The sequence below is a fragment of the Rousettus aegyptiacus genome, unplaced genomic scaffold, assembly GCF_014176215.1.
Source record: "Rousettus aegyptiacus isolate mRouAeg1 unplaced genomic scaffold, mRouAeg1.p scaffold_m13_p_3, whole genome shotgun sequence".
NCBI lineage: Eukaryota > Metazoa > Chordata > Mammalia > Chiroptera > Pteropodidae > Rousettus > Rousettus aegyptiacus.
This window is the reverse complement of record NW_023416306.1, coordinates 49,983,334-49,997,890: the sequence shown is the minus strand read 5'-3', so window position 1 is coordinate 49,997,890 and position 14,557 is coordinate 49,983,334. Positions and strand designations below refer to the sequence as shown.

The 14,557-nt window shown below is 31.8% G+C and overlaps 1 protein-coding gene across 2 annotated transcripts in view; it reads right to left on the bottom strand.

The window, feature by feature from the left end:
* RIC1 (RIC1 homolog, RAB6A GEF complex partner 1) overlaps positions 1-14,557 on the bottom strand; it is an 89,476-nt gene that overhangs the window by 49,148 nt on the left and 25,771 nt on the right. For both annotated transcript variants that reach the window (XM_016138366.2, XM_016138367.2), the window contains exon 3: positions 7,220-7,299. In XM_016138366.2, the coding sequence (XP_015993852.2) occupies positions 7,220-7,299 (80 nt within the window). The remainder of the gene's footprint in view (positions 1-7,219; positions 7,300-14,557) is intronic.

Below are 14,557 nucleotides of genomic sequence, written 5' to 3'. Positions count from 1 at the left end.
AAAGCTAAACACAAATTATTTCTGATTTATCCCTGACAGCTTCCTTCATTAATTTCACTGCAATTTCCAAGACATAAAAGAAAAAGCCAAGACGACCTTCAGTGGAGATGTCTGTCCACTGGTCTGTACAACTAACATAAAGGGATAGTTTAACATAGAATGGAATTTATAAAGACACAAAAGATAAAAGCAATACATTTTTTAGTCAAATAATAAATGACCTTTGAGGCATAAAAAGTCATTTAATAAGACTGCCATCAGTGTTGAAGGCTGATTCCAACATCAACCAGAAGGATGCTAAAAACAATGTTACATGGAAAGTATGGAAGATTATGATGGCATCTGACCTGTTCTCAGATGGAGTGTAATGGAAAACGATATGCAGTCTGAGCTTAAGAAGCTGTCACATAATACAGGGAAGTTGAGACACTCTAGAAAAATTCATGTGATGAACTCATAAGATTTAGAATAGAGGAACAAGAGACAATAGGTTCTATAATTAAGAAGAGGGCTACTAACTACTGACCTCAATTCCGATGCCTCTATTCTTTAGGTCTATTACAAACTGCTCCAGATCATTTCTCCTTTTTTTGACTCCTTATTCCCCAAATAAATCCTAAAGTAGTAGATGGCTAGACGGGTATAAAAAGGGCTCAGGCAATACAGAATTGGTGATTAAGAGCACAAATTTTGAAGATACAACACTTATGTTTGAAACCTGGCTATGCAACTTACTAGTGGTGACTATGAATGAGTTACTTGCCTCTCTGTGCTCAAGTCTGTATAATAATTGTACCTAACTTCCTCACAGGGTTGCTACAGAGATTAACTGAGTTTGAAAAAGTGCTTAGAATAGCATCTTGAACTGCATAAATGTTTACAATGACACATGACAATGATGATGCAATGTCAAAACTTTAAAAACTCTCCTTGAATCCATATATGAGCCACTATTTTTTCCAGGTTTTAAAAACTTGAACCCATATAATCCTCCAAACAACTGAAGAAAAAATATTTTTATTCCAATTATATAGAAAAACCAAGAAACTTACTGGACTGAGTAACCCAACTAAAAAGTAGTCCAAAAGCAAAAGCAGTCATAAGAGGAGAAAGTTCATATCGTTACAGGCCTAACTCCAGAAACAAGAACGAGCCCAAATAAGCAACCTAAACACTTCATCTTAAAAAAACTAGAAAAGGAAGAACAAATGAAGCCTAAAGTCAGTAGGAGAAAAGAAATCGTCAAAATTAGGGCAGAAATAAAAGAAATTGAAAACACAAAAATAGAAAAAATAAATGCAACAAAGAGCTGGTTCTTTGAGAAGGTTAATAAAACTGACAACCCCCTGGCTAGACTCACTAAAGAAAAAAGAGAAAGGACACAAATAAACAAAATCAGGATGAAAGAGGGGAAATTACAACTGACATCGCGGAAATACAAAGGATTATACAAGAATACTATGAAAAAGTATATAACACCAAATTTAATAACTAAGAAGAAATGGACCAGTACTTAGAAAAACACAACCTTCTTAGACTGAATTAAGAACTGGAAAATCTAAATAGAACGATTAACAGCATGGAAATTAAAACAATCATCAAATATCTCCAATCATCAAAAAGTAAAAGTCCAGAACCAGATGGCTTCACCAGTGAATTCTATCAAACATTCAGAGAAGATTTAATATCCTACTCAAACTCTTCCAAAAACCCGAAGAGGAGGCAATACTTCCCAACTCATTTTATGAGGCCAATGCTGATACCAAAACCTGGCAAAGTTAACATAAAAGAAAACTATAGACCAATATCTCTCAAGAACACAAATGCAAAAATCCTAAATAAGATACTAGAGAACCAAATACAGCAACATATTAAAAAGATTATACACCACAATCAAGTGGGCTTCATCCAAGGGGCACAGGGATGGTTCAACATACACAAATCGATTAATGTGATACATCACATAAACAAATTAAAATATAAGAATTATACGATCATATCAGTAGATACAGAAAAAGCCTTCAACAAGATACAGCATCCATTTATGATCGAAACACTTCACAAAATTGGTATAGAAGGAAAATACCTTAATATAATAAAGGCCATCTATGACAAACCCTCAGCCAACATTATACTTAATGGTGAAAAACTAAAAACCTTCCCCGTAAGATTAGGAACAAGGCAAGGTCCTAGCAAGTGCAATCAGACAAGAGAAAGATAAAAAATGCGTCCAAATAGGAAACAAAGAAATCAAACTGTCACTATTTGTGGATGACATGATTCTCTATATAGAAAACCCTAAAGACTCCACAAGAACACTACTAGAAACAATAAACAAATGCAGTAAAGTCTCTGGATACAAAATCAATGTTCAAAAATCCATAGCTTTCCTATACTCTAATAATGAAGTGTCAGAAAAAGTGGAAAAAATAATTCCTTTTGCAATTGCAAAAAAAAAAAAAAAAAAAGAAAAAAGAATAAAATACATAGGAATAAATTTAACGAAACATATGAAGGACCTATACAATGAAAACTATAAGACCCTATTAAAAGAAATCAAAGAAGATACAAAGAAATGGAAAGATGTTTCGTGTTCTTGGATTGGAAGAATCAACATAGTTAAAATGACCATATTACCTAAAGCATTATACAGATTTAATGCAATCCCCATCAAATTCTCTTTGGCATTTTTTAAAGAAATAGAACAAAAGATCATCAGATTTGCATGGAAGCACAAAAGACCCCGAATTGCCAAAGCTATCCTGAGAAAAAAGAACAAGGCTGGAGGCATCAATCACTCTGCCTGACTTCAAATTATACTACAAAGAGAAAGTAATCAAACAGCATGGTACTGGCAAAAAAACAGACACACAGACCAGTGGAACAGAATTGAAAGTCTAGAAGTAAATCTATATTTATACAGGCAAATAATTTTCAACAAAGAACCCAAAAACCTACAGTGGAGAAAGGAAAGCCTCTTCAATAAATCATGCTGAGAAAAGTGGAAAGCCATCTGCAAAAGAATGAAACTAGACTGTCGTCTATCACCACACACCAAAATTAACTCAAAATGGATTAAGGACCTAAATATAAGACCTGAAACAATAAAATACATAGAAGAAAACATAGGAACAAAACTGAAGGACCTTGGACTTAAAGAAGATTTTATGAATTTGCCCTCAAAGGCAAGGCAACTAAAAACTGAAATAAATAAATGAGACTACATTAAATTAAAAAGCTTCTGCTCAGCAAAAGAAATCATCAACAAGGTAAAGAGAGAACCATCCGAATGGGAAAATATATTTGCAAGCAATGCCCCTGATAAGGGTCTAATATCCAAAATGTACAAGGAACTGAAACAATAACAACAAATAAACAAATGATCAAATCAAAAAAGGGGAAATGGACCTGAACAGACACTTCTCCCTAGAGGACATACAAATGGCCTAAGAATATATGAAAAGATGCTCAACATTGCTAGCTGTTAGGGAAATGCAAATCAAAACCACAATGAGATGCCATCTCACACCTGTTAGAAAAGCTACCCTCAACAGGACAAGTAATAACAAATGTTGGAGAGGATGCCGAGAAAAAGGAACCCTCATACACTGCTGGTGGGACTGCAAATGGGTACAGCCTCTATGGAAAACAGTATGGAGGTTCCTTGAAAAACTAAGAATTGATCTACCATATGATCCAGAAATCCTTCTACTGGGTATTTACCCCCAAAGACTTGAAAACCCGTATCCAAAAAGATATCTGCATACCAATGTTCAAAGGAGCATTATTCATAGTGGCCAGGACATGGAAGCAACTGAAGTGTTCTACGATAGATGATTGGCTAAAGAAGCTGTGGTACATATATACAATGGAATATTACTCAGCCATAAGAAGAGATGAAATACTGCCATTTGCGACAATATGGATGGACCTCGAGATCATCAGGCTAAGCAAAATAAGCCAGACAGAAAAAGTTGAAAACAATATGATATCACTCATATGTCGGATATAAACCTAAAAGGAACAAATGAGCAGGACAAACAAACAGATACTCATGGATATAGACTATAGACTAGTAGTTACTAGTGGGATAAGAGTGGAGGGGGTAGGTAGACAGGGTAAAGGGGGTCAAATATAGGGTTTAGGAGGAGGGTGAAGTGGGTAAAGGGGATCAAATATATGGTAACTGAAGGAAACTGGACTTTGGGTGGTAAACACACAATAGAATATACAGATGTCAAATGATAATGTACACCTGAAAATTATATAATTATATTAACCAATGTTACCCCAATAAATAATTTTTAAAAAATTTTTTAACGTAGTCCAGTAGACAAATATACAACAGGCTGACTCCAATCTGTTCTGCAAAACTATTTCCATATAAGAAATTTTTTAAAAAATTTTTTTGTGTAGCAGTTATTAGAAGTTAAACTCGGGGTGCGGGGGGAAAGCACATTATTAGCAAGTCAAATATAAAAAAAATTACAAATCACTTAATATATAATACATAATTTATATAATATAGAAAATCACTGAAATTTTAGAAACAAAGTAAAAAATTGGTGAAGGAAAAAATATATTGATAATAGCAGTTGTCCTTTATTAATTTTCCCACGGGCTAGGCATTTACCTAAACATTTAATATGCATGATCTCATTTAAGCCTATGAAATAATTACTATGTTTAATCTCATTCTATAGATGAGGAAAAAGGTTTTGGAGGTATTAAATAATTTAACAGAAGTTATAAAGCTGAAAAGAGGCAAAGCTGACATTCAATTCCAGATCTATCTGATGCAAAGCCAATCCCTTTAACCATTATTCATGCTGCTCTAAGGTTATACACATTTCACTGAGCTCACGTATTTAAACCCAAAATCTTCAATATAACATATGGAAGAATACTCAAATTAACAATAAAAACAATGGTCTTTATTAGTTCTCTAGCCTTACATACAGAAACAAACAGTGCATGAACTTCAGGCACTGTCAGAACTATTACTATGTAGTTAAGTCCAGGTCCCCTGGAGTCTCAGAATCAGAAGGCAAGAAATTCCTTTTAAAACTTTCTGGAACACAAAAAGTGATTCTCAAAATACTATTCCAAAACACTGCAAACATGTAAATCATGTTAGTTCAGCTGAAATACAGAAAACATATTTTTCACTGCTGAAAGATGTTACTGCCCTACCCAGTCCACCTACAGTAGTATAAATTAATCCAGTTAAGTTCAGATGATTCTGATTATTGCTTTTTATTTACAGGAGGATGTCTAAATTGAGTAATACAATGAGTTTAAGAGGTAGTAGTTCAAAATGCAAAGGAAATTGATATTTTAGACACTGATAACAGTTCTTCAAAAAGCTCACAAAATTATCACTTGGTATGAAAATAAAAGCTTTATATCACTCATAAAAATGAATTTTAAATTTCTAAATACATCAACTTCCTACACAATGTTCATACCATTTTAATAGTACAATTGTACAATTTCTATGCCAAAAGTTTTTTGTATTAAAGATTTTTATTGAAAAAATACTCAAATTAAATTCCACCATCAAGGGAATTTCTGTACTTTACAAAAGACTTTCAAAACTCAGAACACCTCAATTAACACAATATTTATTACAAAAATGAGTGACTATACACCATCAAGGAAAATCTAGATAGGTCTTTAAAATTTATGATAAAGGAACCTGAGCTACACTCTACATGGCATACATTGCCTTTCCCAAAAGTGTATTCTCAAGAATGTTAACAAGTGTTATTGCGACTTTTTGTTTTAATTTTTCAAATACATGATTTGTTTTTTACCACATTAAATATAATGTATACATATCAAAAAATTCTGGAAAATTCAAAAGTTCAAAGAATTTGAAAAATCAATACAGTTCTGGCATTCATAAGCAACAATTATATATATAGTTCTTGCTTTTTTCTTTAGAGGATTCTTTTTTTTTTACAAATTGTGATCATATTACATATATAATTTTGTGATTTGTTTCTTGGCATTGTAAGATCAGTTCTCAAGTTTATAAAATTTTCTGAGCCATTATATTTAATGAATATATTATTTGAGAAGAATAAACCACAAGGGACTTAATCAATTCTCTATTATCACACCTTTGTACATATCTACTAACAGAAGTATATAAGAACACATTTTACTATTCTAGCACTAGCACTGAACAATAATTTTAAAAAACACAAATATTCTTATATACTGAAATGTGTAGAGTTTTTTAAAAATTGTATTTAATGTTTCATTTTGGGTTACTAATGTTTAGTTTGAGTTACTAATTAACACAAGTTTCTCTTGCGTTTGCTAGTAATTATAATTCCCTTTATGAGCTTACTTTTTACCTATTTCTATTTTTAAATCTTTGTGTTTCTTAGCAATATATATGACTCCTTTATAAAAAATAGTAAGCCTTGGTCCTATTTACTGCAATTTTTTCCCCCAGTTTGTTCCTTGCCCTTTTAATGTTATTCTTTTTTTTCCTATTAATTCCCAGAAACTGAAATTTTCATATAATGAAATCTATTTTCTCTTTAATTTCTTACAACCTAATAAACTTCGACCATCTTCCACCATCTAGAAATGTGAAATTCATTTATATTTTCATACAGGTTTAATGGCTTAATCTTTTTGTAAAAAGATGTTATGATTTAAAACATGTTCCTTTATTTCAAAAGTTCTTTCAATAAAATGTTTATTTCAAAAGTAAGGTTTTTAAAAAGTAAAGAAAAAACAGTGAAAAATATATAGAACAATATAGTTTAAAGATCAAAAGTCCATGTTCCCCAAAATTCCAACCACTGTATATATTTTTTCTATCTACATACAAAAAAATACACAAGAAAGAGTGCCCTTTCAGCTTACTGACATTTCATTTCTTCCCTTCATGATCACTTAGCTCCTCCATGATCAGTATTGGAAAATGCTAGATCTGGAGTGTATTAATTCTGAATGTCTAAGAAGGAGTATAGTACATTCATCCAAGGTTCTCAAAATTATTTAATGACAATTCTTTATTCAACTAATGACAGTTCAAAGACCTGGTAATTTCTGAAGCACTATTTTGAAAATGTTGACTTAGATTATTTTAACCACTTCAGACAACATTTTTAACTACTTCAGACAACACAGAATTGTAATGTTTTTGTGAATAAAAAGTACACAAACCAAATATTAAAAGAATGAAAGACAAACTTACTTGGGATACACTGGTTCATAAAGGTATTTGTCCCCTCTTGTAGATGTAATATGAAAAAACAAGATGTAGCCATTTGCCGTCTGAAAGACAAATTTCATTTACCATAAATTAAAAAGCAAAGCTATGACTATAACCTTATATCTTAATTTTACATACTCTTACTTTGAAAACACTTCACTTTTAACAACCCTCTTCTGAAGAGCTAGTCTAATTATACAAATAAAAAAAATGACGTTTAATATAACTCATCATGTGTACCCTTGAAAAGTTTTTATATTTTGAAAATTTTTCATAGACATGTCATTGAAATTAACAGTTCATACTATAGACATTAATATTTTAAAATAATTATTCAATAGATGATTATTTTGCAAAATATACAGAACTTCTGGAATTCTGCAATAATATGGCAAATAAGTTTTTCAAGTTTTTAAAGCCATGATGTTACCAAATAGTAATCGTATGATGAAATTCTTGACTCAAAGTTTGTATAGTATAAACTCAGAATAACATAGTTAAATATTTCAAAATCAATTAATTGGCCTCCGACTTACTACAAAATATACCAGAGACAGAGAAGGAAAACAGAGCAAATCTTCCATTTCCAAAATTCTCTAAGTTAACAAAATGTTTTAAAAATATAAATTGTATTAAAACAAATAGTTCCATTAAATGATAATGGCACATATCTCTGGTTGTGAAGCTCAATCAATCATTTTACATATATCTAAATATAGAAAGTTATTTAGCTGTTTCTAATCAAACATTTTCAGGCATAACAGAGTGAAGTGACAAATATTTTGCCCAAACTATTTTCATACTAATACTAAATTCTTAGCATTTTTGAAGAAGGTAGGCTTTTGCCCAAAGTAGAACCAAAAAAAAAAAAAAAAACTGAAAAAAACTATTTAAAGTTTAAGATTTCTTCCCACTACTGGTTTTCTGTTTTTCACTTAAAAGGATGCCAGAGAAAACACTCAATTTCTTCACCAAAGCCAGGTTTGTTTGTTTGTTTTTTAAGCTATAAACTTTAGCATTTCATAATGTATCCTGAAACTCCAGTTTGACATACTGGAATACAAAAAGAAAAGGGCTAAGGTTCTGTCAAGTAAGATTATCATTCTAATTTCTCATGTGCAATTTTATATTCCTCTAACCTGGAGAATATGGGATCAAAAGGAAAATTAATTCAAATCAAATCATATCAAGTTTCACAGATATCATGACCCCTACACAGATTAGTGACTGCTTAAAATTTGTAAATTCTACTGTTACCTTTTATAGCCTAGAAAAGTAAAATAACATGGTCTAGTACTTAGGCAAATAACATACAAATGCTGTCCGGAATATCGGTTACTCAAGATTTAAAGTTCAACATCAACAGAATATCGAATACTAATATTAAACTCAGAATTTTAACAAGTACTTAGAAAACTATAATGGCAAGGAAAATACAGCATCGTTTTGCACTGGCACTCAGAAATTTTATATACATAGTAAACTAGATGAAATTACAATAATAGCTTGATTTACTATTTTGGTATTCTGTATCAATTTCTTTACTAAGTATCTATGCCTTTGCATGTATATTAAATGCTATATACTTCCAGATTTCAATGACATTTATCACTGACATTTTTATAAACAGTCCTGCCACAGAACAATCTTAAAAGTTCTGGTAATAAACAACCATCTTTAAAAAGTAGCACTTTCACATAACTATATTAAGTCTGTTATTATGCAATGTTAGGATGGTCCTTCTCTTCCTACCCCAAAATACTGCACATAAGCATATAACTATTGCCTAATCTGTAGGTAACAGTCCCAAAACATTCTTCCAGCATGTGCACAGGCACACACACAAACACCAAAACTAAACTAATTTTTCTAAGTAAATGAAAAAAACAAAGAGTTATCTTTCCTGTCATGATCCCATATCTTCAGTTTTTCCTTTCTCCAAGGCATACTGCTATATTATGTGGCTTGAATCACAGTGGTCCAATAATTTCTTTAGAGAACTTAAGTGACAAGTCTTCATGTCCCTTTCTTTTGTATATCCATGAATCAGGGTTATAGATACATAAGTATAAAGGCTATAAAGAGGATAATAGAAAGAAATCATTACTTAAATAGAGGATGGAACAGACAGACTTGTCTCTAGTAATGCCACTTAGAAGAAAAATAACTACAAACAATATTCTAAAAGGACTTTGATAATTCAACAAAAATTCAGCCAGAGAGGTATGAATATTAAAGTTTAACATCATTTTTTTTTCAATTGCAAACCTAGAAATGGAGATTTTAAAAACCATGCAAACTACCCTAGCTAATTCCACATTTTAAAAAGATTTTGAAATCTGGAGGTGCTGGTGGTGGTTGTTGATGTTGTTGTTATTATTAACTGCTTGTCTGCATTTTGCTTTGTAAATGGCATTTGAAAAGATTTTCCTTGCTACCTCAAATTAAACATATTTTTAAAAATTATTTTATAATTGATGCATGACATATATACTATAAATAGTAATTTTCTGTAAACAGAAATAACTTAAATCAACTGTGTCATGAGGCAAATCAACTGTTAAATACAACTAACACTTCACCGGTAGGGAGCAATCCCAATATCTTCTTCTACCATTATCCAATGCTTCTACTGCACATGAATTCACCACATACTTCAGAATTCCAACTTATAATGCATTTCTTCCTTAGGATACACCATTTTAATTATAACAAACTAAACAGATTTATGCATCTGGCTCCAGTGACCTAAATGATCTATCACAAAGATTTCTATAATAATTTACAAGATAAGGACTTGATTTAGAGGTATATGTTCTATCCCAACACACTGTCATGTCAGACTTCAAATGAGGCTGAAATAACAGACTTGCACTTTTTTAGTTCTTTACAGTGGTTTGTAAATAGTGTTTTTAGTTTTATTTCTGTATTGTACATGTTCAAATACATAAATCATCCTAAATCATATTACTATGATAATGATCTAACATTTTTGTATAATCTTTCAGACTTTGTACATTCACATCATGAAAATATTGGGAAATAATAAAAACAGCTGTAAATCACACACTCTCTCAAAAATAGATGATTATAATTCGACATTAAACTCATCAAAATTGTTATTTGTAATACTATCACACTGTTTTACACCAGAGTACTAATTTTAAAGACTTGTTTCCAACAAAGATGGATTAAGTTGAAGGCAATTTATGCTCTCACTTGAAAAAAAAAAAACCAACAACCTATCCAACTATATGAAACAATAATTTTGAAAACACTGACATCAAACAATGAAGGCCAGTGACCCCTGAGAAATGGGAAACAACTAAGGTGAGTTCTATGACAAACTCCATCTTACACCCTTGAGAAAGTTTCCAGGTCACAGCACTGAGAAGAGAAACTGAGGCAGAGCTTGGTAGACCCCCCAAGTTGAGGACATGAAGCTGAGAGTCCAGGAAGAAAAGGCAGCTACAATTCATATGAAAAAGTACCAGAGAAGAAAGAGCTGCACAGAGAAAGAATCCAGGAATAACAATTAGCATATGCATGTGATAAAACTACTCAAGACAGGGGAGAAAACAAACCAAAAGGATTAGTAAAGGGAACAGTGCCTGGTTCTTCAACAGTCTGAGAACAAAGTCTGTCTCACCAGCAAAACTGAAGAAACTCATAGTTTACAGGGCATTGGTTAGAAGGTAGTTCCTGTGGTAACTCTAAAAAGGTATTGCCTTGGTAGTGGAGAATAATTAGCTCTAGATTGAATACTGTTCCAAACCTGTAAAACGAAGCATAACACAAGACATGAACATATCAAACTGTCTCCAAGTAACGTAACTGCACTCCAGATTTATAGGACTACAACAATACCCAGCACACAACAAAGTAAAATCACAGTATCTGGCATCCAATCAAAGATTATCACACCTGCAGATAGGCAGAAAAACGAAGACATAATGAGGAGAAAAATCAACCAATCAAAAATGATCCAGAATTCAGTCAGGTGTTAGAATTAGCACACAAGAGCACTGGAACAGTTATAACTATATTCCATGTGGTCAAAAAGTCAGGAAATGTAGAAAACCCGAACCAAGCTCTAGAGATAACTAAACTAAGATAAAAAATACACTGGATGGAATTAATGGCAGAATAGACATTGCAAATGAAAAGCTTACTGGTCATGAAAACATAGCAATAAAAATTGTTCATCACAATGAAACACACAAAAAAAGAACAAAATAAAACTAACAGAGCATCAGTGAATTGTGGGACCACTACAAGTGGTCTACTATATATATAAACAGTCCCCAAAGGATAGGGATAGGAGACAGAAAAAATAGTTATATTAAATTTAATTTGTTTTGATGAAATTTCTTTAAAAGATAACTTTTTAAACTAGAATAAAAGCAATGTATGCTGGGGTTTGACCATATATAAAAATAAAATGTCTACAATACATGTTCCTTGACCCCAGTAGAATTAAATTAGAAACTGATAACAGAAGATTTCTGGAAAACCCTTAAATATTTTGAAGCTAAAGAATATGCTTCTAAATAACCAATGGATCAAAAAAGAATTCCAATGGGAAATTTAAAAATGTATATATATGGCAGGGTAAAATTTGTGGGGTGTTGCTACAGCAGTACTTAAAGGGAAAGTTATAGCTTTAAATACCTATATTAAAAAAACACACACACACAAATCGATGACCTCAGCTTCCACTAGAAACAGATAAGCAAATGAAACCCAAAATAAGCAAATTAAAAAAAAAAAAAGAGAAGATAATAGAGAGCAGGAGGAAATCAATGAAATAGAAAATTAAAATCAATGAAACTAAAATCAGGGTTTTTTTTTTTTTAAAAGATCATTAAAATTGATAATAAATGCATGTGAAAAAACTATTCAAGAAAACTACCCGTAGTCATACTGACCAGGAAATAAAGATAACCACTATCAGATATGAGAGAGCTGACATCACTACAGATTCTACAGATATCAAAATAATAAGGGAGTACTATGAATAACTTTATATGACAATAAGCTGACAACCTGGATGAAATGGACAAATTCCTTGAAGACACAAACAGTTCACTGAAAAGAAATAAGTATCCTGCATAGGCCTATATCTTTTAAAGAAACTGAAATTTCAATTAAAATCCTAACTATGAATAAAACTAGCCTCAGATGGCATCACTGGTGAATTCCACCAAATATTTAAAAAAGAAATAATATCTATTCAACACAAAATCTTCTAGAAAACTAAAGAGGAGAGAACACATCCCATCACATTTTATGAAGCCAGCATTTTCCTCATACCAAAATCAGACAAAGACATTATAAGAAACCACAGGCCAATATCCCTTATTAACATAGATGTCAAATGTCTAAATAAAACTTTAGCAAATTAAATCTAATAACATACAATTAGGATAATAAATCACAACTAAATGGGGTTAACATTCAAAATTAATACATTTAATTAATCATATTAATAAACTAAAAAGGAAAAACTATGATAGTCTCAATAAATGCTGAAAAGGCACTGACAAAATCCAAATAACACTCCTGATTAAAAACTCAGGAAATTAGCAAGAGACGGGGAAATTCCACAAATTGAAAAAGAGATCTACAAAATATTTATGATAATATCATGCTTAATGGTAAAAGACTGAATGCTTTCTTCCTATTCAACACTGTACTGGACTGTTTAGTAAAATCAGGTAAGAAAAGTAAATAAAAGGTATGCAGATAGAAAAGCAAAAAGCCAAACTGTCTTTTGCCATCATCGTCTATGAAGAAAATGTGATGAGATCTACCAAAAAACCCTACTAGAATAAGTGAGTTTAGCATGGTTGCAAGATACAAGGTCAATAAAGAAAAATCACCTGCATTTCTAATACTAGTAATGAACAATGAATAATCAGAAAATTATTTTCAATAGCATCAAAAATATGAAGTAGGGATAAATATGACAAATGATGTGAAATACCTAGATAATGATAACAAAACACTGCTGGAATTGAAAATATCTAAATAAATGAAATGATATATCTTGTTTATGGGTCTGAAGATTCAGTGTTGCTAAGATGACAACTCACCCCAAATGATCCACAGATTCAACACAATCGAAATCTTGGTAGACATTTTTGTTGAAACTGACAAGGTGATTCTAAAATTCATATGGAAATAAAAGATCCTACAAAAGTAAAGCAACTTTGAAAACAAAGAAAAAAGTTGGAAAACTAACACTATGTCATTTTAAAATTATGAAACTCCAGTAATCAAAATGATGCTGTACTGACATAGACAAATACATCATGGAACAGAAAAGAGAATACAAAAAGGGAGATGGATCATAGTAGAAAGGAGGAATTACAAAAGGGTACAAGAAAACTTGTGGGGATGATAGATCTGTTCACTCTCTTGATTATAGCGACAGTTTCAAAACTTATCCAATGGTACACTTCAAACATATGAAGTTTGTTGTATACCAACTGTACCTCAATAAAACTACTTGGAAAAAATAAATGGAAGTGGTGACTGGACTTATAGAGGAAACTTTTACTCTCTTGAAAAAGCTTCTACCAGAACATAAAAAAGCTTCATCTAACCTACTGGAGAATAAAAGATCACAAAGAAAACCAAGGCGGACAGCTCCTGCCAGCTACCAGACATGTAACTGAGAACATCTTTGGACTATCAAGGACCAGTGGGGTTGTCAAATGACTGCAGCAACATCAGTGACTGCAGGCGAAAACAGTAGAAAAACTGTTTGACCAAACCCAGAGCAAATCACAGAATGAGAGTACACAAATTTTTTTTTTGAGCCACTAAGATTTGAAGATAATGATTCAATAAATAATAAACATGAAAAATAATAATCCTAACAAAAATAGTAAAATTGAAGAAACAGTTAAAGATGCCATGTTTTGAGATAAGAGTAAAATTCAGAGATCCAGGAGAATCACATAATAATCACTTCCAAAAGAGTTTGGTCACAGCAAGATGAAAGAAAAAAGTGCAATGAATGGGTACTGTGTACAGTACTGCATTCCTCTGCAACTTGCTATATTCCACTCTATTACAATACTCTGCTTCCAGCCGTAAACTGGTAACTTAATACATTAACATGCCGGGAGGAAAAAAATCACAATGGAACAACAAAAACTCTAAATTAAACTGACACCTTTCCCTTATTCTCAAATAAATTACATTCCAATTCATGTTACACTAACTCTCAGGTTGCGGCAAAAAATTATTTAGTTGGGTGTGAAGATGAATATTAAAGGTAGCAGTGGAAAACAAAGTTGGAATGGCAGGTTT